This window comes from Cornus florida, unplaced genomic scaffold (assembly GCF_030987335.1).
Source record: "Cornus florida cultivar Cherokee Brave unplaced genomic scaffold, ASM3098733v1 CherokeeBrave_3.0.0_Hap2_Chr07, whole genome shotgun sequence".
Classification (NCBI taxonomy): domain Eukaryota; kingdom Viridiplantae; phylum Streptophyta; class Magnoliopsida; order Cornales; family Cornaceae; genus Cornus; species Cornus florida.
This window is the reverse complement of record NW_026775577.1, coordinates 309,752-334,298: the sequence shown is the minus strand read 5'-3', so window position 1 is coordinate 334,298 and position 24,547 is coordinate 309,752. Positions and strand designations below refer to the sequence as shown.

General features: G+C 39.3%; 1 protein-coding gene across 1 annotated transcript in view; it reads left to right on the top strand.

Annotated features, from left to right (window-relative positions):
• Window positions 1-985: 985 nt before the first annotated feature.
• Window positions 986-24,547, top strand: part of LOC132267473 (uncharacterized) — a 45,863-nt gene continuing 22,301 nt past the window's right edge. Inside the window, exons 1-5 of the mRNA XM_059768635.1 lie at window positions 986-1,475; window positions 2,866-2,960; window positions 3,092-3,205; window positions 7,324-7,428; window positions 7,570-7,641. Of these exons, the coding sequence (XP_059624618.1) occupies window positions 1,376-1,475; window positions 2,866-2,960; window positions 3,092-3,205; window positions 7,324-7,428; window positions 7,570-7,641 (486 nt within the window). The 5' untranslated portion in view covers window positions 986-1,375. The remainder of the gene's footprint in view (window positions 1,476-2,865; window positions 2,961-3,091; window positions 3,206-7,323; window positions 7,429-7,569; window positions 7,642-24,547) is intronic.

Genomic DNA, 24,547 nt, shown 5'->3' with positions numbered 1-24,547 from the left:
AAGTTCCTTCCAGCCAAAAGCAAGCGAGCTTCCGGGAACTACATGAGCCGATCTCTGGTGACAAGCTTGCAACCTTCCGAAGTCGTCACAACCAAAGGACCATCATCTGCTCATGGGAGTATCGGCACTGGTGTATTTTCGGATGAAGCTCTCGCCGGCGAACCCGTAGATAGGTTTGCTGCTGCAAATGGTGCTGATTTCTTTGCAAAATTCACGGTTCAGGTAGGCAGACCTAAGGTGATAACACCATGATGCCCACGACCCTACAGGTTCTACCGGAGATGGTGATCAAACCAACGATGAATTTACCGTGGTGACGTCGGCGAGCCCTTTGATGGGCTTTCTACCGCAACCTACCGATCTTGTTACAAAAGACCACAAATCATGATGCGTTCCAAGAAGTGAGCACCGAACACTAGGCTCATGTCCACACAATCACCACTCAAAAACCCAAAATCCCTTCCCTCTTCATCTGTCTCTCTCTCTCTCTCACACACAAGGAAGATCTCTTGATTTGTTTCTCAAAGATTTCACTTTTGCCTTTTGCTTTCTTATTGTTTATCTTCCGTCAATGCTTAAAAATTTCAAAAATTTGACTGAAATTAAAATTATGTGGATTTGGCCATAATGGTTCACTATCATTTGGTGGTTTCACTTGACAAGCTTTTGGAATAGGAGCTTCGGAGTCGTCAAAGCCAGAGTCCGAAGCTGTGGTCATCAATGGAGAAGGGAAATTAGCGAACAAATGCCGTTGGGAAGCGGTTGGAGGGGAAGGCTTTCATCATGAGTTCAGAGGCGTCGGTGGTGCAGACTATTCTCATTCAGTTTCAAAAATATGATTTTTTGATTTTTTAAATAAAAGGAAATATAATAAGGGTAATTTAGTCATTTCACATACTTTTAACGGCCAATTGACAGAGTTGGAGTAAAATAATAACGTTGTTATATTATTGGGGGTTTTAAAAACTGGTTGGGATTTTTTGGGGGCTTTACGAAATTTGCCCTAAAAATTTCAGTTTTTGGTCCGGGCACACTGATTGATGTGTGACAGGCAATGAATGGGGTGGGAATTGGAGCGTATGTAGCTTCATTTTAAAGTGTTTTTTTTTTTTAAGGTTTTGGGTACCCTACCAAATACTAGATCCGTCTTTTTGGGGTCTAGAGAACCCCCAAATGCCTCTCAACTTTACCAACCGTTGGACAGATCGAAAATACCGTTAGAAACTTTCCAACCTCTTGAATAGTTCTTATTTAGTTAATAATATATAATAAATAAATAAATGAATGAATATTGGGGGAGGAGACGAGGAGTTACCCAACCAACACAGCTCTAAGGCAAATAAGAGTTACAGACGTATACAGGGCTCTAGAGATAATGAAGAAGAAGCAGATCAAACAAGTTATCCGGCTGGAGCGAGAATCGGTAATTCCAATTCCAAAGCCGAAGCTCATCATGACCTTGGCCAACCTCATTGGTATTTCCGCACAACATTCATCCTTTCTAATTTATCTGCATGTCTATATATATCACACACACACACACAAACACACTCTTTACGTGTATTATCTTACTTATCAGAACCAGCTGCAGGCATCCTCCCCACTCCCATTGTGATTTTTTACTTTTGATGATCAGTTACTGGACTTCTATGTTCGTGTGTATGTCCATGAATTATCTTGCATTTTTCAACCCAAACCTACCATCAAGAAGATCGCAGTTAAAGTAAGAAAATGATGCTTGTCATTAAAATATTTTTATCATTGGCATTACAAAAAATTTCAGTATCTCCATTTTATTTTACCTATCACATCAATAATATGAAATTAGAGTTTCAGTAATTTTTTATGTAATACTAAAGTGTTTGACCACATGATTTGCGCAATTAAATAATTTCAATGTTAACATTACACGATTAGAATTGAACCAGATAGATGACCTCATCCATATGGGATAAAGACAAGAATGATGATGATACGATAGAGTAAAACTTAGTACATGAAATGTGACTTTAGTCAAATTAGAAACACAAATGAAAATGTAGCAGAACTGAGGGTCAAGAGATACAAGAAAAAAAAAAAAAAGAGAAAAGGAAAAGGACGTTCTCATTACCTGGACTTAATTTTTTAATTTTTTATTTCAAATCGGAGATATTGATAATAAGGGTCCTCAGAGAATTAGAGTAGTGCCTGCGGTATATCATGGGATTTATCCTAAAACATAAAAAATAAAGGTCAATTTTGTAAGACAGTAGACTAACCTAACTTTCTAGAGCAGAATGTTTGGCAACTAAGAAACAATGTATTTAAAAAATAAGTGTATTTGAAATGTAAGTGATGAGATTAATTGTGATAAAATAGGAAAAATAAAACTAGAACTGATTACATTTGTGAAACAGTTGAGGTGCCACATTAGAAATAAAATAAGGAAAAATCAAGTAAAATGGTTTGACCTTGTTGAAATGGTAATAACTATACTGATGAGAAAGTATGATGTGACCCAAATTAATAATAATGCTAAGGGAAAGAGATGAAACAGATATTGGTTGAGATTAGTAAAGAAACTTATGATTCTGAGAGATTTAATTAAAGTTATGGTTTTAGACAGCAAAATGGTGAAAAAAGATATGTAGCTGACTTGAAATAGTTGACACATGACTTTGTTGAATTGAGTGAAGTTTAAGAGCATGACCATTATAATACAAAGCTGTGCTCCATCTGTACCAAAGGTAAGAATTTTTTTTTTTTTTGCTGAGGGTTTTTTTTTTATTTTTTATTTTTTTTTTCGGTTATAGTTCTGGACTATGATTTCAATCTTGACAGTTCTGAGTGGACCTCAATTCTTTGAGTTACTGAAATTTTTTGCAGAGCAGAGTTCTGACCGTGCTGAATTTGTAAAGCTTAGCAAGAGAGTTGAGTCCACAATTAGAACTTGGTATCTTCTACAATTTGAGGATCTAATGGTAGTATCATGTTCTATTGACCTTTCTAAGATAAAAAAATCTTCATTGACATATAACATCCATACTAGGTTCATGTTATTATTTCTTTTTATTTTGTTCTAATTTTAGTTTGATGTACATTGTGGTTACAGCAATTGTACTCCCTCTTTGATCCTGTTCATGGGACTCAGAACTTGGAGCAACACAACCTATCCCCAGAAGAGATCAACATTCTTGAACAAAAATTCTTGACATACTTATTTCAGGTATCATGACCGATGCATCTAACTTTTTTCTTTTTTCCTTTTCTAATTTTCTTGTCAATTGAATTGTTCCATACATAATCATATGTATAAAACTCAGATTTTTAATATTTAATTTGATATGTAAAAGGCAGCGGAGTCATATAATTCACATAGGATGTCAAAAATTGCTCTCATTCATTTCCATTTAAGTGTGTGTATATATATGTGTGAATATTGGTATCACATACCAATTCTCACGCGCATGCCCACTGTTGACACATTGGGGATTTGAACCCTCAATCCCTCCTGTGTAGGAGGAGAAGAAGCACACTGCATCCCATGGATTTGAGTAAAAGTATACATGTGAACACAGGAGAATTCACTTAGGATAACTAGAGGATTTTCAACTTGGAGGATCTTGATGTCTTTTGACTTCAGCTTTCACCGGATGCCCCCTTTTCTCTATAAGCTTGCTCACTCACCACACACTCATTGACTCCAAAATTTGGTTTCTCTTTCATTCTATTCTACCTACACCACTTGCAAATGTATCCGAACACCCGAAAGAATAAAACTTACCTTTCTCACTCTTCTATAAAAAATAAAAATAAAAAATTACTTTAGAAGAATGAAGTCTTGAATATTTGGTACCTTGGCTTTGGTTTCTTCAAGAGGGTTATTGCTTGATGTAATTTCAAAAGTTTGGCTAACAAATGTCAGGTACATGTTTGAGTATAAGAACAAGCTCTGTGAACAAGCCAATGTAAAGTTAGGTCTGTTCTTGAACCACTTTGTGCAGAAAAAATGCTAAAAGTCATGTATGTCTTCTAGGGATGGAGCCACCAAGGACCCAGCCTCCCCATTCATTTTTTTTATTTAAAAATTTGGTATATATATCTTTTCATAATTCTAAAACCACAATTTCTAAAAATAATAAAAAATCTTAGATGCCCCAATTAATTTTTTCTTATCTTAATTTTATATACATATCTTTTCATGTATCTTAAGCCACCATTTCTTATAGTTATCAAACCTTTTTATTTTAACATATTTTCCTTTCAAATTATTCTCTCTTCTCACATACCCCTCTACTTTTCTTTTCTCGGACTCTACAACTAGCTCCCTACTTAAAAATCCACCCATCAACCAAGTCTTTCTCTTGGACTCTCTCCCAATATCTTTCTTTCTTTTTCTTTTTATGTATATATTTTATTGGTAAGCTACTAACATATCCGAACTCAAACACACATATCAATTATTGCCCCCGAGAGGCTTGAACCCTTAAATTTTTATTTAGAAAATTAGAAAGAAAAAGAAAAAAAGGATACTACTTGAGCAAAAGACTAAGTGGTAACTCTTTTCCTCTCTTTTGAAAGAAGTGTGAATAGGAAAGTTCAATCTATTTCTAACACTTGATCAATGAACAAGAACAACCACCAATAATTGAAGCCTACTGGTATTTTCATCTACCTTCTAGAGCGAAAGGTCGAGGGTTTCAAGTCCCATTAGCGACAAAAATCCGTATTGAGCTTCTCCAAGGAGTAAGAATATCAACGCATTCAAAAAGTGAAATTTGTTAAAAATAATTGTAAATGTGCCAAATGAAAAAAAATATATTAATCAATAATTAAGAATTTGCATTTATTATTTTGGTTTAAATGTTCTACTTATTATTGTCGAAAATCTGGCCTTACGGATTAGGGTTGAAACTTCCCCCTCCAAGGAATGTCAGGAAGGTAATCCACAATTATTGTTTACTTGACAAGTCGCCCCCACTGAAAAAAATTACATCTAACCATTGTGTAATATTGTAGGATACTAGTTTGGTAGCGCCTCTATTGATCTTTTAGACAATTTTATAGGCATTAGATGATTTATTTTGCTTATTTAATGGATATATTTTTCTTAATTTTCTATTTTTACTACTTTTTAGTTCTAAACCATTGCCTATTGGTTTGCAATTTTCCTAATACCAATTTGATACACCATGACCTAGTAGTCACGGAGACCATGCCTTACATCACTATCAAATCGAAGGCTCAGTGATTCACTTGGTCATGAAATAGCTACAGTTGAACTTTAAAAAAAAAAAAAAAAAAAAATCCCAACTATTTGGGGACTTGAGGCCATAACTTTTGTCAAATCATATGCTATCATATCTTACCTTACTATCTCAAACCATGTTAGTTTTGGTCTTCTCCCTACGTGTTTTTAACTCTTGCGAGAGACCCTTGTAGCCCAAGTACTGACCGGGGGAGGGGGGTGAATTGGGTCTTATGGCAAACAGTGGTAGCTTGTTCGATTATTGTTGAATGCAAGTGAAATCAACGTATATATGGAAGTGAGATACATACAAGCATAAACAATAATGGAGTTTAAGGGATAGAGAGATTCAAGCTCCAAGATGTTTACGAGGTTCGGATCTTTATCGACGTCCACGCCGTAAGCATTCGCCTGAGGATTCCCTAAATCACTATTGGGCCTTCTTTGTGGTGAAGAGCACAACCATTACACCTCTTACACAAAGGCTGAGATTTAACCTGTCTCCTTTCACACGAAGCCTTAAAGTAAGCCTATATCCTCTCATACCAAGGCTGGGGTAATCCTATCTCTTTTCGCTAAAAGTGAGTCTTATCTTCTTTTATACAAAGACTGACGTGAGCCTGTAATCTTTGTCACACAAAAGCCGAGAGGGAGCCTTGGGGTAAAATGGAGTATCTCTTAGAAGATAGATTTGTACAACTTTAAACTCAAATCCTAAAGTTAAGATTGAATACTCTCAGTTGATAGCCCAATCTCGGTTAGATGTGTATGAATGATGATCAAGATAGCTCAAGAGTGTTTCCTCTGTATTTTCAAAGAAGATTCATACAGTTTCATACATATATATGCTGATCTAAGGCCATATTTATAGTCTCTTCAAAAAATAGAGCTGTTGTAAGCATTTAATGCTTGAAGAGACGACTGAACTAGCCGTTTGATTTAGAGTTCCAATGCAGACAAGTCGACTTGCTTATGAAGTAGTTGACTATTTGTCTAGACAGCTCAACTGATTCAAATAGATGGGTCAACTTAACCGTACATCCTTTGAGTGTTACAACTCTCTAAATAGTCCAAATTGACTTATCCAAGGGAATCAATTAACTGACATTCAAATCGCTAGTAAGGCCCAACTCTCTAGAGTGCATAAGGTGACTGGTGAAAAAGTGATAGTCATCAGTTGACTCTTGCTTTTAAGGTGGTCGACTGAATTAGCCTGATTCAAAGATTTTGAAATTCGAAGTACATAGGCTCAATTCCAATAGACTTGAGACTATGAAATATTGAATCAATAGAAGTTCAAGTCCTAAGTACGAAAACTAAGAGACCAAATCAAATAATATGAATTCAATGTGTGGTCCTGGTTTATGAGTGACATTAGTTGAGTTTTTCCAAAGCCTATAGATACTTGGATGGACTCAACCTGAGCAAAGGCCTCATGAAGAATAATAATGAAATTCGTGGCCAATTTACTTACGATTAAAAGACTCAATATAGATTTGAATTATAATGCATGGTCTTTGATTTGAGCTTCAACTTAAAGTTATTCAAAAATAACTTTACAATAAATTCTAGCTCTCACTTGGATTATCTAGCCCAATTCTGTAATGATGTTCATCTTTCAACTTTTGGGATGATGTCTCCATTCTTGAATTCTGATGTCTTTGAACTTTAAGATATGATCTTTTTAGTATTTTATCCTCTTTGCCTTTCCCAGATCCACTAGCTCTCTTGAGTTTCATGTGAGTAAAACCTAGCGCAACTTAAGTAGACATAAAATCCAATACTTTTCCTCTTTTTTGGTAATGTACACCGCTAACGGTACTTCAAGGAAGAATATAACAACCAATTGGATTTATATTAGGTAGAGAAGACGTGACATATATTTCGTGATAATGTAATCTATAACACATATTATGGTGTACATGATATCCTATTTTCGATTGCTTTATGTTGTTGATGGTATATATTGGTTACAGTAGAATTGAGCATGTCATTTGCTCTGTAGGTAAAATGTTTGGTCTTCTTAGAATTTTATTCTTTCTGCTCTACTTGACTTTTCCATTTTCTTGAACTCTTTTCTCTCTATTTTCATATAGGTGATGGATAAAAGCAATTTCAAGATAGCTACTAATGATGAGATTGATGTTGCACAATCGGGGCAGTATCTTCTACATCTTCCTATTACAGTTGATGAATCTAAGGTATATCATTGAACATGGCCATCTAAACTCAAAACGAATGTCTAATTTCCTGGAATTGCTCATTTTCAAACATAAATAGTACATATCTATTTTTTTATATAATCTTTGTGATAGTTGATGTTTCTTTTTGGCTGAATATAGCTTGATAAGAAGCTCTTGAAGCAGTATTTTGCGGAGCATCCTCATGAAAATCTTCCAAAGCTTGCTGATAAGGTATTGTTGTAAATCTAGCTTAAAAAATGGAAGCTGCTTGAAATTCTCATGCATGTATTGTATTCCATGTTCAACGACCACCCAACATACCTGTTTCTTCTAATAAGTCCAACACATATTTTCGTTGGGATAAACTTATACCCTTCTTGAATCTAGCAACTTCAATACCCAAGAAATACCTAAGTTTGCCCAAGTCTTTAGTGTGGAATCGTTATTGCAGAAACAACTTCAACTTAGCAATGCCTTCAGAATCATCACCTGTAATCACAATATTATTTACATACACCACAAGAAATATGAAGCCAGCTTTAATGCGCTGGTGAAATACCGAATGGTCGGTCTGACATCTGTTAAGACCAAATTTTAATGCCGCCTCAGAGAATTTTCCAAACCAAGCCCGTGGAGATTGTTTCAATCCCTACAGGGCCTTTTTAAGGCGACAAATAGTGTGAAGATACTCCCCCCGAGCAATAAACCCAGTTGGTTGCTCCATATAAACCTCTTCTGCTAAGTCAACATGCAAAAAGACATTTTTACACTATTTGTCGAATAGAAGAAATCAAAACACGAATAGAAGAAATCTTAGCAATGGGGGCAAACGTCTCATCATAGTCAATACCATAAGTCTGGGTATAAACTTTGGCAATAAGACGTGCTTTTAAATGCTCAACGGACCCATCTGGAAGATACTTCACAGTATACACCCAGCGATAACCAACAGGTTTGGCACCTGGAGTTAATGGAACAAGTTTCTGTAACGACCCGAATCTGTGGATCCGGACCGTTATCCAGGTCCTTACCCGAACCCGAGGTCAACTGGGTCATACATGTCCCTTCCTATGTTCAAACCTGTCATGCAACTCACTCCGGGGGCTCATAGTACTCAAGAACACTAGCTGACACTGATGATCAAACATTTCAAGTCAAAAAGAAACAATCAGCCGGCTGACGGACCTTCATCAGTCGACTGACGGGGCATGGTCGGCTGGCTGACCTACATGGTCGGTCGGCCGAAACGAAGAGAATAATTGTATGCTCTCGGGACTTTCACTGTGCAGGTGTTTCGGTCTGCCGACGATGGGGTTCGGTCGGCCGAACCTGGGGTTTCGGTTGGCTGATGAGGGGGATCAGCCGGCCGAAACATGGCATCTGAACCCTGATGCTTTCTAGAATGGCATTCAAGCTATGCTTAATGCATGCAAATCCCACAATGAACCTGATATGGACTCAAACTCCGAATTCACGGCAACTGCTCATCATTATACAAGAATTAGATACCATAAAATGTTCCTACAAGACGTCACCAACCCACCATTCATTCTAAGCAATTACAAGGTTTCCATTTACATCAAAATATAGTCAAGTGTCTCAATTATATTACATGGCCATGATTTACAAATAGATATTCTTTTCTAGTACATAAAACTTTACAAAAGTACAGGACAATGCAAAAAGTATCAAAATGGTGTGCTAGTCATCTCCATGCTTATGGGAGGTCGGCATCTACTACTTCTTTTCCCGATCCTGAAAAAAATTAAATAAGATGGGGTAAGCATAAAGCTCAGTAGGTAGTGCCTAAGACACACCTCTTGTCACCCCGTGAATCCAAACAAAGAATAGAACAATGGGAGATGGGGATCATAAAATGTTGGGATAAAACCACATAACAATTAATCTCAAGCATACACAATATGATGCAATGGAATGCAATGCATGCCAATGTCACTCCCCATTTTCATCATTCAAAACCATCACTTTCAAACGGTTAATATGGCCCGCCCTTTGGTGACCCCGCAGCGACATAAGAGTAGGATTGGCTAGTGTCCCTGACCCTTAGTACCCCCGCGGCATCCTTTTGAGCCAGTTAGCTCAACCACGCTAGGGCAATCTCCCTAGTTCCCTCTAGGCTATATTAACCCTCCGGCCCTTTGGTACCCCCGCGGCGACCGGGTTTTCACAAAACCTTTTCATCAAAATTCTCCCATGAAAAATCCCCCTTTTCATTGTTTCAAAGAAAATCATTCCCATCCATGCGAACCCAATGATCTGTATATATATATGTGTCATGCCTTCAATGCTATGTTACTAAGGGATTTTCAACAATACAAGTAGGCATACTTTCCAAACGTCATAGCTAGCAATTAATACACTTTAGACATAGAAACTTAACATTTATCATGCTTTTCAAGTAAACCAACTATTTCACATAATCACATATTTCATACCCTCAATTAGATCATCTAAGGAAGCAATCAACTTAATTTAAGCATGCTTAACAACAATTCAAGTAGAGAAACTCACAAAAGTGCAAGAAAAGTGTGAATTAGAGACCCCTACCTTAAATGATGCAAAATCCCCAATTTGCTTCAAACCCTAGGATTCTAGAGATCCCCCAATTGGTGACCAAATGAAGATTGGCTCCGATCAAAAGAAAGAGCTCGTCGTGGGCTTCGATTTGCCGCAAACGGCACCCAAAATGATCAAGAAATGAAGGAGAGATCTAAAGTTGAAGTTTGAGCTCAAAAGAAAAAAGAAAAAATCAAGTAAGAGAGAGGAGAGAGTGTACCAGCGGGATAGAGATAGAGAATTGAGAAATGGGATCAAAAAAAGTGATCTCTAACCTCTTTTATGACAAATGGTGGACCCTACCTTTTTCTTTTTATTTTCCTTTTTCTTTCTAACTGTAATTCTCACCATATACACATATACACACTTAACAATTTGCACTCACATAAAATTACACTAATTTTAATGAACATAATGCGAATGAACCCAACTAAAATCCCGTACGTTAAACGTGAAAGACGAAAATGCCCTTACGGCGACAAAATTCCTGAAAAAATGAAAAATGCAGAAAATTTGGAGACATCACAATCTCCCCAACTTAAAAATGATTTCGTCCCCGAAATCAAGTCATACCTAGGGAAGAAAACAACTCTGGGTACCTGGAGTGAACTTGCTGTTCAAGCTCCCAAGTAGCCTCCTCGACTCCGTGGTGTCTCCAAAGAACTTTCACTAACTGTACTGTTTTGCCCCTTAACACCTTCTGTCGTGTGTCAAGGATCTGCACTGGGCCCTCTTCATAGGAGACATTCTCATCAATGTCCACGTCCACCCAATCCAAAACATGAGATGGATCTGGTTCGTACTTCTGTAGCATCGACACATGAAAAACATTGTGAACCTTGTCCATCTGTGGTGGCAAAGCAAGTCTGTAGGCAACTTCTCCTACACGGTCCAAAATCTCAAACGGTCCAATGAATGTGGCGACAACTTGCCACTTTTCCCGAATTTCATCAAACCCTTCCGTGGAGAAACTCGTAGAAAAACGTGGTCTCCCACCTTAAAAGATAGCAGTCGTCTCTGCCTATCTGCATAGCTCTTTTGTCGGCTCTGAGCAATCTCTATCTGATTAACTTAATCTACTTAGTAGTCTCTAGTACAATGTCGGGTCCTAAGGCGGCTGTCTCGCCCACCTCTGTCCAACAAACTAGAGACCTATAAGGTCTGCCGTACAACGCCTCAAATGGAGCCATCTCGATGCTCGCCTGATAACTGTTGTTGTATGCAAACTCAATGAGTGGAAGGTGGTCCTATCAATTGCCACCCAAGTCAAGCACACATGCCCGAAGCAAATCCTCTAAGATCTGGATAGTACGCTCCGACTGGCCGTCTGTCTGTGGATGGAATGCCGTACTAAGATGCAATGCTGAGCCAAACACTGTTTGAAGTCCTTCCCAGAACTTCGAAGTGAACTTGGCATCCCTATCTGAGACAATTGTTACTGGAACTCCATGTAACCTTACAATCTCTTTCACGTAAAGAATACCAAGTGCCTTTGCATCATCTGTTGCCGTAACAGGCAAAAAGTGAGTCGTCTTGGTTAGTCTATCAATGATGACCTATACGGCCTCGTTGCCTCTCCGTGACCTTGGAAGACCCGTCACAAAATCCATAGTAATATGTTCCTATTTCCATTGCGCTACAGGCAATGGTTGCAACAACCCCGTCGGTTTCTGATGCTCGGCCTTCACCTGCTGACAGGTAAGGCATTTAGCCACAAACTGTGTAACATCTTTCTTCATCCCACTCCACCAATACTGACGCCTCAAGTTGTGATACATTTTAGTACCACCTGGATGAACTGCAAAGCGGGAAGTATGAAACTCCCGTAAGACGTCCTCCCGACAAACTGTGGGAACCACCAACATAACCCTGAACCGTAGACCCCCATCTGCATGCAAGGTCCAATCTTTCACTGTCTCACCACTGGAGATCAAAACATGAATGACATCTAAATCCGGGTCCGTCTCTGTGACTCAATCACTCGTACAACAAGAGTAGGCTGAGTCACAAGACTAAACAAGAATGCCGATTCACTGCAATCATCGTTGTCAACACAATACAATCCCATCTCCGCCAGATGATTAAGCATCTTCCATTTCCGAATAGCTAATCCGGCCAAAGTTCCACGAGATTTTCGGCTTAAGGCATCTGCTACCACATTTGCCTTGTCCGGATGATACTGGTGTTCTCGCAAAATCTGTAGAACAGTACCCAAATGGATCTCGTGCTCCTCTCGAGTCCGTGAGTACACAAAAATGTCATCCACGAAAACCATCACGAACTGGTCCAAGTACTCGTGAAAGACGCGGTTCATCAAGTCCATGAATGCCGCTGGCGCATTAGTCAAACCAAATGGCATAATAAGGAACTCGTAGTGTCCATACCGTGTACGGAACGCTGTCTTTGGGATATCCTCATCCTTAACCCGCAACTGATAATAGCCAGACCTCAAATCAATCTTTGAGAAACAACCGGCTCCCTTCAACTGGTCGAATAAATCATCTATCCTTGGCAAAGGATATTTGTTCTTGATGGTGGCATGATTCAACTTCCGGTAATCAATGTACAACCTCAAGAAACCATCTTTCTTCTTAACAAACAAGACCGGTGCGCCCCACGGCGACACACTTGGTCGGATGAAACCTTTCATCCTCAAATCATCAAGCTGTTTCTTCAACTCTTCTAATTCAACTGGTGCCATAGAAATCGGCGCGGTACCGGGCATCAAGTCAATAGTAGATTCCACTTCTCGGTGTGGAGGCAACTCCGTCAAATCCTCTGGAAACACGTCCAGAAAATCACGAACTACTTCCGGATAGTCTTCTCCTACAACATCATCTTTTTCGGCTAGAAGACTAGCTAAGAAATGGTCTCCACGACTTCGTTCTCGAATTCCATACAATGATGAAGGCTGGGAATCACTCCGATCTCCCATGAAAAAGAAACAATCTCCCTCAGGAGTGCAAATTGTAACATTACCTCTGAAACAATCAATCGTGGCACGAAAGATAGCTAACCAATCCATCCCGAGAATGACATCAAAGCTAGTCATCTCTAGGAGGATAAGGTCAAACACAAAAGTCCGTCCGACTATCACAATGGGACAATCCCGCACAACTCGATTCAAGGACACTGAAATCCCAACTGGCGTATCAACACACAACGCCCGATCCATGAAACTGACCTCTAACCCTGATGCAAGTGCAAATGGTGATGATATGAAGGAATGAGATGCACCAGAGTCAAAAAGAATACGAGCCCAATAACCAAACACTGGAAAGATACCTCGAAGAACTGACGGTCCAGAAGATGCATCAGCCGGTGCAAGTGTAAAGACACGGCCCTGCGGTGCCGGTGCCTGAGAACTGCCACCTTGAATACCGGACTGCTGCGCTGGCACAGTAGGAGCATCCCTCCCAACGGATCGTGAACCCTGAGAAGACATAGCAGGTTGTGGTGGTGGCGATTTGAACCCTGACTGTACTGTAGCCGACTGTGACGGCCTCTGTCGTGACCCTCTGCCACTACCAGTGTCTGTTCCCTGACTTAGATAGTCTCGAATCAAGTGACCCTGCTGGTCACACCCATAACAAGCCCTTGGAGCTGAAAAAACTGCAGACGATCTCATAGGGCAACTAGACTTGTAGTGCCCTAGCTGCTGACACTGAAAACATACGACTCCACTCTTGTCAGACCCAATTGGTAAAGGAGTAGTAGGAGCAGATCGTTCGGACTGCTGTCCCTAAAACTAAAACGAGCCACCCTTGTTCTTCTTCCAAAAAGATCCTTCCGAAGATGGTCCTGCACCTCTCTTTTGCTTCCACTGCTCCCTTCTTGCATCCTTGTCTTTGATATTAGCCTCAAGCATCAAAGCCCTCTCTACTGCTTCGGAATAAACCTTGATGAACTGTGCCGTTATCAACAGCCTCATCCTATCATTAAAACCGAAAACAAATTTCCGAGTCTTGTTAACTTCATCTCTCACCATTTTTGGAGCAAAGCGAGAAAGTGAAGTGAACTTATTCTCATACTCCGCCACCGTCATATTGCCTTGGATAAAGCCAAGAAACTGGTCTTTCAACTTCCATCTTTTGGAAAGCGGAAAATACTTCTCGTAAAATAGTTCCTTGAATTTATCCCAGCTCATCTCTTCCACCTTATGCCGATTAGTAATCGTCTTCCACCAGAGCTTAGCATCCTTAGCAAAATTGTAAGTTGCTAGGATGATTTTCAAATGATCCTCTGTCACATCCATTGAGGTCAACTGAGTTTTGACTTGATCCATGTAGTCGTCTGCTACCATTGGATCCGCACCGCCCTTAAATATGACTGGCATCAGCTGAGAAAATCCCTTAATGATCTTGAGACGCTTCTGAGCTGGCGTCTCCTCAACTTGAACTATAGGTTGTGGTGCCGACTGCGACTGAGCCGCAATCATCGCCCTCACGGCATTTTGCAACAGACGGTTCAACTCCAATGCCACAGAACTTTTACCCACATCTACGGGTGCTTCAACATTTTCTCTCCTTGTGGAGATAACTCTTGGGGGAATCAAGTCCCTAAGAAGTGTGTCCTTATCATTTAGCTCCTCCGGATTGGAGCTGGAGCTCTCGCCAACATCACCCCTAGTTGGTCTAGGGCCAACTTCCCTGTGCTCCTCACGCCGTGACATCGTACTATAAAACGAGAAAGCGATTCAAAAACATGACACTAAAGCCCACTGTGGACGACTCAACATGAAATGATGCAAAACTATACAATAACACCTTAGCATAAATATGTAAGCACATAACAAACAATCAATTAAACATGCTTATTCAGGTAATAAGCAAGTAGCAAATAGTCACATAAACAACACAAATAACGTCCCATGCAATCCTAAGTAGGCCTCTACCCGTCGTCCTATAGGTTTTCGAACCTTGGGCTCTGATACCAACTTTGTAACGACCTGAATCCGTGGATCCGGACCGTTACCCGGGTCCTTACCCGAACCCGAGGTCAACTGGGTCATACACGTCCTTTCCTACGTTCAAACCTGTCATGGTACGGGTCATACACGTCCTTTCCTATGTTCAAACCTGTCATGGTACTCACTACGGGGGCTCATAGTACTCAAAAACACTAGTTAACACTGATGATCAAACATTTCAAGTCAAAAAGAAACAATCAGCCGGCTGATGGACCTTCATCAGCCGACTGACAGGGCATGGTCGGCTGGCTGACTTACATGGTCGGTCGGCCGAAACGAAGAGAATAATTGTATGCTCTCGGGACTTTCACTGTGCAGGCATTTTGGTCGGCCGACGATGGGTTTCGGTCGGTTGATGAGGGGGGTCAGCCGGCCGAAACATGGCATCTGAACCCTGATGCTTACTGGAATGGCATTCAAGCTATGCTTAATGCATGCAAATCCCACAATGAACCTGATATGGACTTAAACTCCGAATTCATGGCAACTGCTCATCATTATACAAGAATTAGATACCATAAAATGTTCCTACAAGACGTCACCAACCCACCATTCATTCTAAGCAATTACATGGTTTCAATTTACATCAAAATATAGTCAAGTGTCTTAATTATATTACATGGCCAGGATTTACAAATAGATATTCTTTTCTAGTACATGGAACTTTACAAAAGTACAGGACAATGCAAAATGTATCAAAATGGTGTGTTAGTCATCTCCATGCTTATGGGAGGTCGGCATCTACTACTTCTTTTCCCGATCCTGAAAAAAATTAAATAAGATGGGGTGAGCATAAAGCTCAGTAGGTAGTGCCTAAGACACACCTCTTGTGGTTCCGTGAATCCAAACAAAGAATAGAATAATGGGAGATGGGGATCATAAAATGTCGGGATAAAACCACATAATAATTAATCTCAAGCATACACAATATGATGCAATGGAATGCAATGCATGCCAATGTCACTCCCCATTTTCATCATTCAAAACCATCACTTTCAAACGGTTAATATAGGCCGCCCTTTGGTGACCCCGCAGCGACACGAGAGAAGGATTGGCTAGTGTCCCTGACCCTTGGTACGCCCGCGGCGTCATTTTGGGCCCAGCTAGCTCAACCACGCTAGGGCAATCTCCCTAGTTCCCTCTAGGCTATATTAACCCTCCGGCCCTTTGGTACCCCAGCGGCGACCGAGTTTTCACAAAGCCTCTTCATCAAAATTCTTCCATGAAAAATCCCCCTTTTCATTGTTTCAAAGAAAATCATTCCCATCCATGCGAACCCAATGATGTGTATATATATATGTGTGTCATGCCTTCAATGCTATATTACTAAGGGATTTTCAACAATACAAGTAGGCATACTTTCCAAACGTCATAACTAGCAATTAATACACTTTAGACATAAAAACTTAACATTTATCATGCTTTTCAAGTAAACCAACTATTTCACATGATCACATATTTCATACCCTCAATTAGATCATCTAAGGAAGCAATCAACTTAATTTAAGCATGCTTAACAACAATTCAAGTAGAGAAACTCACAAAAGTGCAAGAAAAGTGTGAATAGAGACCCCTACCTTAAATGATGCAAAATCCCTAATTTCCTTCAAACCCTAGGATTCTAGAGATCCCCCAATTGGTGACCAAATGAAGATTGTTTCCGATCAAATGAAAGAGCTCGTCGTGGGCTTCGATTTGCCGCAAACGGCACCCAAAATGATCAAGAGATGAATGAGAGATCTAAAGTTGAAGTTTGAGCTCAAAAGAAAAAAGAAAAAATCAAGTAAGAGAGAGGAGAGAGTGTACCAGCGGGAGAGAGATAGAGAATTGAGAATGGGATCAAAAAAAATGATCTCTAACCTTTTTTATGACAAATGGTGGACCCTACCTTTTTCTTTTTATTTTCCTTTTTCTTTCTAACTTTATTTCTCACTATACACACATATATACACTTAACAATTTGCACTCACATAAAATTACACTAATTTTAATGAACATAATGTGAATGAACCCAACTAAAATCCCGTACGTTAAACGTGGAAGACGAAAATACCCTTACGGTGACAAAATTCTTGAAAAAATGAAAAATGCAGAAAATTTGGAGACATCACAGTTTCCACGAGGTAGTCTGATGCAAAGCATCCATTTCATCTTGCCTTACTTTCCTCTAGCCCGAATCAGACAAAGCAACCTGCATTGTCTTACGAACAAATGTAGTAGACAACTGAGATGAAAAACATGAGAAGGATAGCGATAAGGAATTATAAGAGACATAATGAGCAATGGGAAGATTAGTGACACACGAGCGAGTACCTTTACGAAGTGTAATAGGCAAGGAATCAGACACAGCGGATGGTGTTAGATCCAAAGACTTTGAAGATGACGAAGGAGGCATGACAGCAGACGACTTTGGTCTTTGAGTGTACACCTGTAACGGGGCAGGTGAAGGAGATCTAGGTGTAAACTATAATAATTCGTGTTAAGCCATTAATCACAAATTTACATGAATCCCATATCTTAGAACTTCATGATTTTCACATATCTATAATGCATAAATAAATAGTTAGTTATAAATACCTCGATTCATGATATCAAACCTTGTTGATATTAAATCCAACTTCTAGATCCTTTAACCACGAACTAATCTGCAACTCTGATCAACAGGCAAAGGTGGAAACTGGTTTCTCTCTCTTGGCCTTTTGTACACATAAAAGTTTTACGTGTTGTATCATTAATTGTACATAATTGATGGAGTATATGCACTTTTATAAAGGCAGAGAGAGGACCAATTTTCCTATTAGTAACAGAATTCTACTTTCCATCAAAGTAAGAAATAAGAAAGGAAAACACTTCTCCAATAAGTAATTACCAAAAAGGTAATTATAAGTTGACCATAAATAAATAATATTAATTGATATCTATTTACTTAGCCACCAAGTAATATGTCACATGTCCAAATCATGTGGGCCACAATTAAATAAATAATCTTACACTAGGTTGAAGAAAAAGTGATGGCAAAGGAACCGCAGGAAGAGGTAACTCAGGAGTGATATCAAGAAGTGAATCAGTATCTGAAAAATATGGGATGGACTTAGAAAAAGTTACATCCGCCCTAATAAAGTACCGTTGAGAAACAGGACTATAGTAGCGATAACCTTTATGAGAACGAGAGTATCCAAGAAATACACACTTTGTGGCACGTGGGTCTAGTTTATCAAAACCAGGACTAAGATTGTGGATATAACATACACATCTAAAAACTCTAAGAGTAAGAGAAACAAGGGAGAATCATGAAATAAAATAGAATATGGAAATTTGCCATCTAATACAGATGACGGCATACGGTTAATAAGATGGCAGGCAGTAAGAACAACATCACCCCAAAACCGTTTAGGCATACACATATGAAACAAAAGAGCACGGGTTACTTCTAAGAGATGTCGATTTTTACGTTCTGCAACTCATTTTGTTGAGGAGTATAAACACATGAATTTTGATGAATAATTCATTTATCACTAAGATATGTATCAAAGGGAGTTGAAGAATATTCCTTAGCATTATCAGAACGTAGAATACAAATTGGGCATCAGAACTGAGTTTTGATTTCTTTTCAAAATTTTTGAAAAATTAAAAATAACTCAGAACGATCTTTCATTAGAAACAACCAAGTCAGGCGAGAATAATCATCCACAAATGTCACAAAATAATGAAATTTATTGATTGAAGAATGCCTTATTGGACCCCATACATCTGAATGAACCAAATCAAAAGGACTAGAGACACGATTATTAACCCTAGACTTGATAGATACGCGATGGTGCTAACTAAGTTGACAAACTTCACGTGACAAAAATTTCAAATGACTAAGACTAGGAACTTGACGCTGCAAAACTTGAAGTGACGGGTGACCAAGACGACAGTGCCACTGGAATGGAGACAGAAGAAGACTGAAGAGCCACAGGATAAGGTTCCAAATCAAAGTAATATAAGCCACCAGCTTCATGCCCTGTACCAATCTTCTTCTTCGTTTTGAGATCTTGAAACACACAATAAGTAGGATAAAATGTAACAGAGCACTGGAGAGATTTAGTAAGCTTACTGATAGACATTAAATTAAAGGGAAACTGAGGAACATATAAAATAGACGAGAGAGATAAGGAATCACTAAGTTGAGTTGTCCCAAAACCTGAAACCTTAGTAGATGAACCATTAGCAAGAGTAACACTTTGAGAAGGAGGTACATAATTAAAGTCAGATAGAAGAGAAGAACATCCAGTCATATGTCATATGATTGGATGCTCCAGTGTCTATGATCCAAGGACTGCGAGTGGAAGACAATACACATATGTGTGCAGTACCTGACTGGGCAAAGGTAGTCGTGGATGATGAATTAAATGCTTGCTTATAAGACAAAAACTGAGTATACTCATCACGTGGAATAGGGACCGTATCTAATTTAACTACCTGGTGAGATCCAGAGGCAACATCATTCGGAGAGGAGGAAACTTGATTTGCATAACTAGATGGTTTGCTATGAAGGTCCCAACAAAAATTTACAGTATAATTAGAAAGGCCACAATGAGTACATTTTCCTGATTCCCTGCCACGGCCACGTCTTCCCCATGAATCACAACCACCACGGGTGGAGCGTCTCCCACGACCTCCACGGTAAGCATTATGTTCACCCTTTGAAACTACCAATGCTGAACACTTACCACTCTGCCCATTTATCAAATTTGAGGTGTTACTGGCAAGTGTAGCGCGCTGAAGTCGAGACAACACATCAGCAAGGGATGAAAGTGTGGGACTGCCCATAATCTGTGCACGAAAAGACTCATATGTTGACGACAAACCAGTAAAAAAACGGACAACGTTAAAGTCCTCGCGTTGTTGTTGAATACTTCGAGCATCAGCAGTAATGGGCTGATACATATTTAGCTCCATACAGACTCCCATAACTTTGGAATAATGCTCTTCTATACTGTGATTACCTTATTCAAGATTGAAGTACTGCTTACAGAGTTCATAAACATGGGTGATATTACCTGTCCCAGAATACAGTTGCTTCAATCTGTCCCATATCTCCTTGGCAGTATTCAAATAAAGTAAAGTTGAACTAATTTGGGGTTCAATACTGTTTAACATCACAGAGATGATCTGAGCATCGTCCTTTTTCCTATGCATCAAAAGAAGTATCAGTTTCCTTGAGTTTATCTTTGGTCAGATGAGTACCAAGACCTTTACCTTTGAGAAAAATTGCAACAGATTTAGCCCACAGTATGTAATTCTTCCCATTGAGTTGGCCGGATCTAGTCAAACAGGCTGGATCTGGTCAACTGGGCTGGATCTGAAAAACGAACCGGATCTGGAAAACGCACCGGATCTGTGCTATCCCGGTTTTAGTAAACCATGGTTGTAATAGCTATCCTAGGTTTAGTAAACCAGGGTTGGAATAGCATAACCGTGTAGCCAAACACGGGTCTTCTTCTTCACACCTTCACAAATGCCGGTGAACAATGCAGCGGAGACGACGGGACCCAGTCACAAGCAACGGCCGAATCAATAAGCAGCGACCTCTGCAACTTCCGACCAAAAAACGTGAATCGATGAACCTCACCTCTGTAAATCAAGATGGTAGATGTCGGCGAGCTTGCTGACAACCAAAGAGGAGCTGCCGGCAATGACGAACGAGGCAGAGACAATGACCAACGAGGCAGAGACGATGACGAACAAGCTTTAGATTTGACGACGATGAAAGAGGCCTCAGATCTGACGACGATGAACGAGGAGCTGTTGGCGACAACAAACGAGGCAGAGACACCAACACCACAGTCACGATTCTGATCTTATACAAGAACAACACAATTACAGACTTTCACACCCATTAATTCGTGTTGCTCTGATACCATGTTCAAAATCACTAGAGAGAGAGAGAGAGAGACATGTTTCTGTATATTTTCTCACTATCCTTAATAAGCCCATGTAGGCTTATATAAAGGATACAAGACTTATTTAATGACACAAGGGCCCTACCAACTATATGTAATTACATAATGACCCAACATATACACACACACACACATACACACATATATATATATATATACATTATTTTTTAGTTATTTCAGTTGAGATTCCATTTGGAAGACAACTTGTATTCTCAATCCTTTGGCTTTGTTATTTGACAATTCTGCATCTGATTAATGGGTATTAATGGCCATTTCTTAGTTACTGGTTAACCATTCTGTGAGAAGATTTCTGACTTTGAATTTATGTAGGATTTCTTCTGCATGCTTTCATCATATGTTCCCCCACTAAACCTTTGATACGTAGTCAACAAAATTTTCAGCTTATAGGAACTTAAGTGTCTCATTTAGAATAAAGAAGGGAGAAAACAAAAAAAAGGAAAAACACAATTAGGAAACAGCTAGAGAAGAGCTTTCCGGCCAGATTTGGTATTGTTTCTGCTGTTGTGTTTAGTGGTGATATGGCCTCATATAGATGGCTGTTAAATTTTGGATGCAGAAATAAGAAATGTAAATAAGAAAAGGGAAGAGAGAAAGATGGAGAACACATGCATATACATGGTTCGGAACTAAGGCCTGCATCTTTGGACAAAGAGCCACTAAGGGCTACATTTTTATTATTCAGATATATTTTGCTTGAGTACAAAGAGCCTATATATAGGCATGGTAAAGATAAAAAAATATGGAAGGTGTACAAAATAGTCAAAGGAGTCACCATGATTGGTGGAGGATTTTGTTCCACCGTTATATAGACATATTTATAATTGGAAGGAAATTGACCGGATCACCATGATTGGTGGAGGATTTTGCTCCACAATTATATATAAATATTTATATATTTCAACACTCCACCTCAAGTTGGAGCATGAATATCATGAACGCCCAACTTGATAAAGAACGCCTTGAAAGATGATGAGAAGGTGTCCGGAACAAAGGCAGGAAATTAACCAGATCTTGTTGGGGAAAATGACCAGATTTTGCCGTGGAAAATAAACTGGAACTCACCAGGGAAAATGTCTGGAACTAAGCTAGGAAAAGGCCGGAACAACGCCAGGAAATGGCTGGAACAAAGTCGGGAAATGGGCCCGAACAATGCCGAGAAATGGGCTGGAATAACATCGGGGAATGCCGAAGTACTGAACCATCCGAAAAACGGACCGGAAGGGAAAGGAATGTGAAGACATGGAGAATATGCTCTATGATAATAACACCAATACTCCCCCTCAAATTCTAAATGAGATTACAAGAACATCTAGGGTCTCATACCATGTTGTAAAGCATAAAACGGAAGCGAAGAGATAAATAAAACAAGTAGAACACACATATATTACGTGGTTTAGCCACTAGGGCCTACATCCACGGCACAAAGAGCCAAAAGGGCTACATCACTTTTATAATACTCTCTTAATTCATATACAATATAATGGTGGAAGCTCCTTTATATAGGAGAAAAAATTATGAGAATGGAAAGAATTAGAAAATAGGAAACAAGAAGGATTTTTCTCCATTGATTCCAAATCTTCAATAATAGGAAACAACATCAATTACTAAAAGATTTTCTTCCACTGATTCCTTCATTAAATATGCAATACTCCCCCTCAAGTTGGAGCATGAATGCCCAACTTTTCATTGAGATGACGAGTAACAACAACTGTGAATAATAAAGAGAGAAGAGAGAAGACGAAGAACTATTCTACTGAACACACTGGCAACCCAAACAAATCGATAAAAACTGTCGGAGACCTGTGTTACTTGGACTCGTCAGAGAAGGCCAGAGTGTCCGTGTCGACACGACACGACACGGACACGGACACGGACACGGGATATGTGTCCTACCCTCCATTTTTCAATCGGACATGGCTGATGACGAAAATACATAAAATGATGTGTACTTTGATGCTTGTGAAGGATTAGGATTTTTTTTCGTGTTTTTTTGTTAAATCTGCAGGCATATGAAGCTTTCTGTTTCAACAATGGTCGTTCTGGTTCGGATCGGTGGTCTGAAGGTTGAAGACGACTTGCTGTTTATGAACCCACACGCGCTGCTTTTGTGCAATTTTTTGTGCCATCTTGTGCGTGGTTTCACGAACTTAATATCTAACCTTTTAACGATCAGGATCACAACACCTGTTTATTTGGATCTGGAAAGATAAGAGACATTGGGACACAGCTGTAAAAAGTCTCGCATCTCACGTGGAAAAAATGACCTACTGTGGACTTTTGACTCGGCTTCCTTTTATAGTTACAGCTGTAACTTTGCTTTTATGGTACTGCTATATGAATCGGCTTCCTTTTTAATTGGGCTTTTGACTTGTACAGGCCCAAAACCCAAGCATCAATCCATGACTGGGATGCACATACAGAGACATATTAGCCCATATTGAATTAGTCATCCTTTTTTATTGTGCTTTGACTTGTATAGGCCCAAATGCCAAGATATAGAGGCATATTAGCCCAAGCCCAAACTCACCCTTGGTTAAACAAAAAGAGCCCTACAGCTCAGAATTTCTTATTTACTAGTTCCATAAAAACAGCAGTAACAGGGGAATGCATAGCCATGACATGCCACCTATCAAATGAGGCAAACAAATGCAGTAATAATTATAAAATTCTTATAAAAGAGTACAATTGATATATATATTTTTAGTTTTAGGATTAATGTCTCAAACATAACTTACAAATTTTTCTCTTTTTAAACTGTCCAAGTACCCGAGTCCAATATTTGGACACTTTTAATCCGAGTCCCCGTGTCCTGAAAATTGATAGATTGACGAATCCGACTCCTAGACATGCACCCGTGTCCGACACTCGTACCCGAGTCCGGGTAACATAGTCGGAGACACGGCAAAGACGAAAACAATGCTACCGAACACACCAGTAACCCAACCAAGTCAACAAAAACTGTCGGAGACATGGCAAAGGCAAGGACAATGCTACAGAACACATCGGCGGCCCAAACAAATTGATAAAAACTGCCGGAGACATGGCAAAGGCGAAGAACATTATTGCCGAAGAAACCGGCAGCCCAAACAAGTCACCCATAGCATTAAGAAACCTTTAGCAACATTTCAGATGCTATGGGAACACCCCAACATAAGGTTCCGAACCTAGGAAGAGAAATTAAGCTCTGATACTATGTTAAATTTTGGATGCGGAAATAAGAAATGCAAATAGGAAAAGGGAAGAGAGAAAGATGGAGAACACAGACATATATATGGTTCGGCACTAAGGCCTACATCCATGGACAAAGAGCCACTAAGGGCTACATTTTTATTATTCAAATATATTTTGCTTTAGTACAAAGAGCCTATATATAAGCACAGTAAAGATTAGAAAATATGGAAGGTGTACAATAGTCAAATGAGGCACCATGATTGGTGGAGGATTTTGCTTCACCGTTATATAGAAATATTTATAATTGGAAGGAAATTGACCGGATCACCATGATTAGTGGAGGATTTTGCTCCACAATTATATAGAAATATTTATATATTTCAACAATGACTTCAATGTTTTTCTTAGATTTAATGTTTACTGTGTCATATATTTTGCTCTTGTCATTACA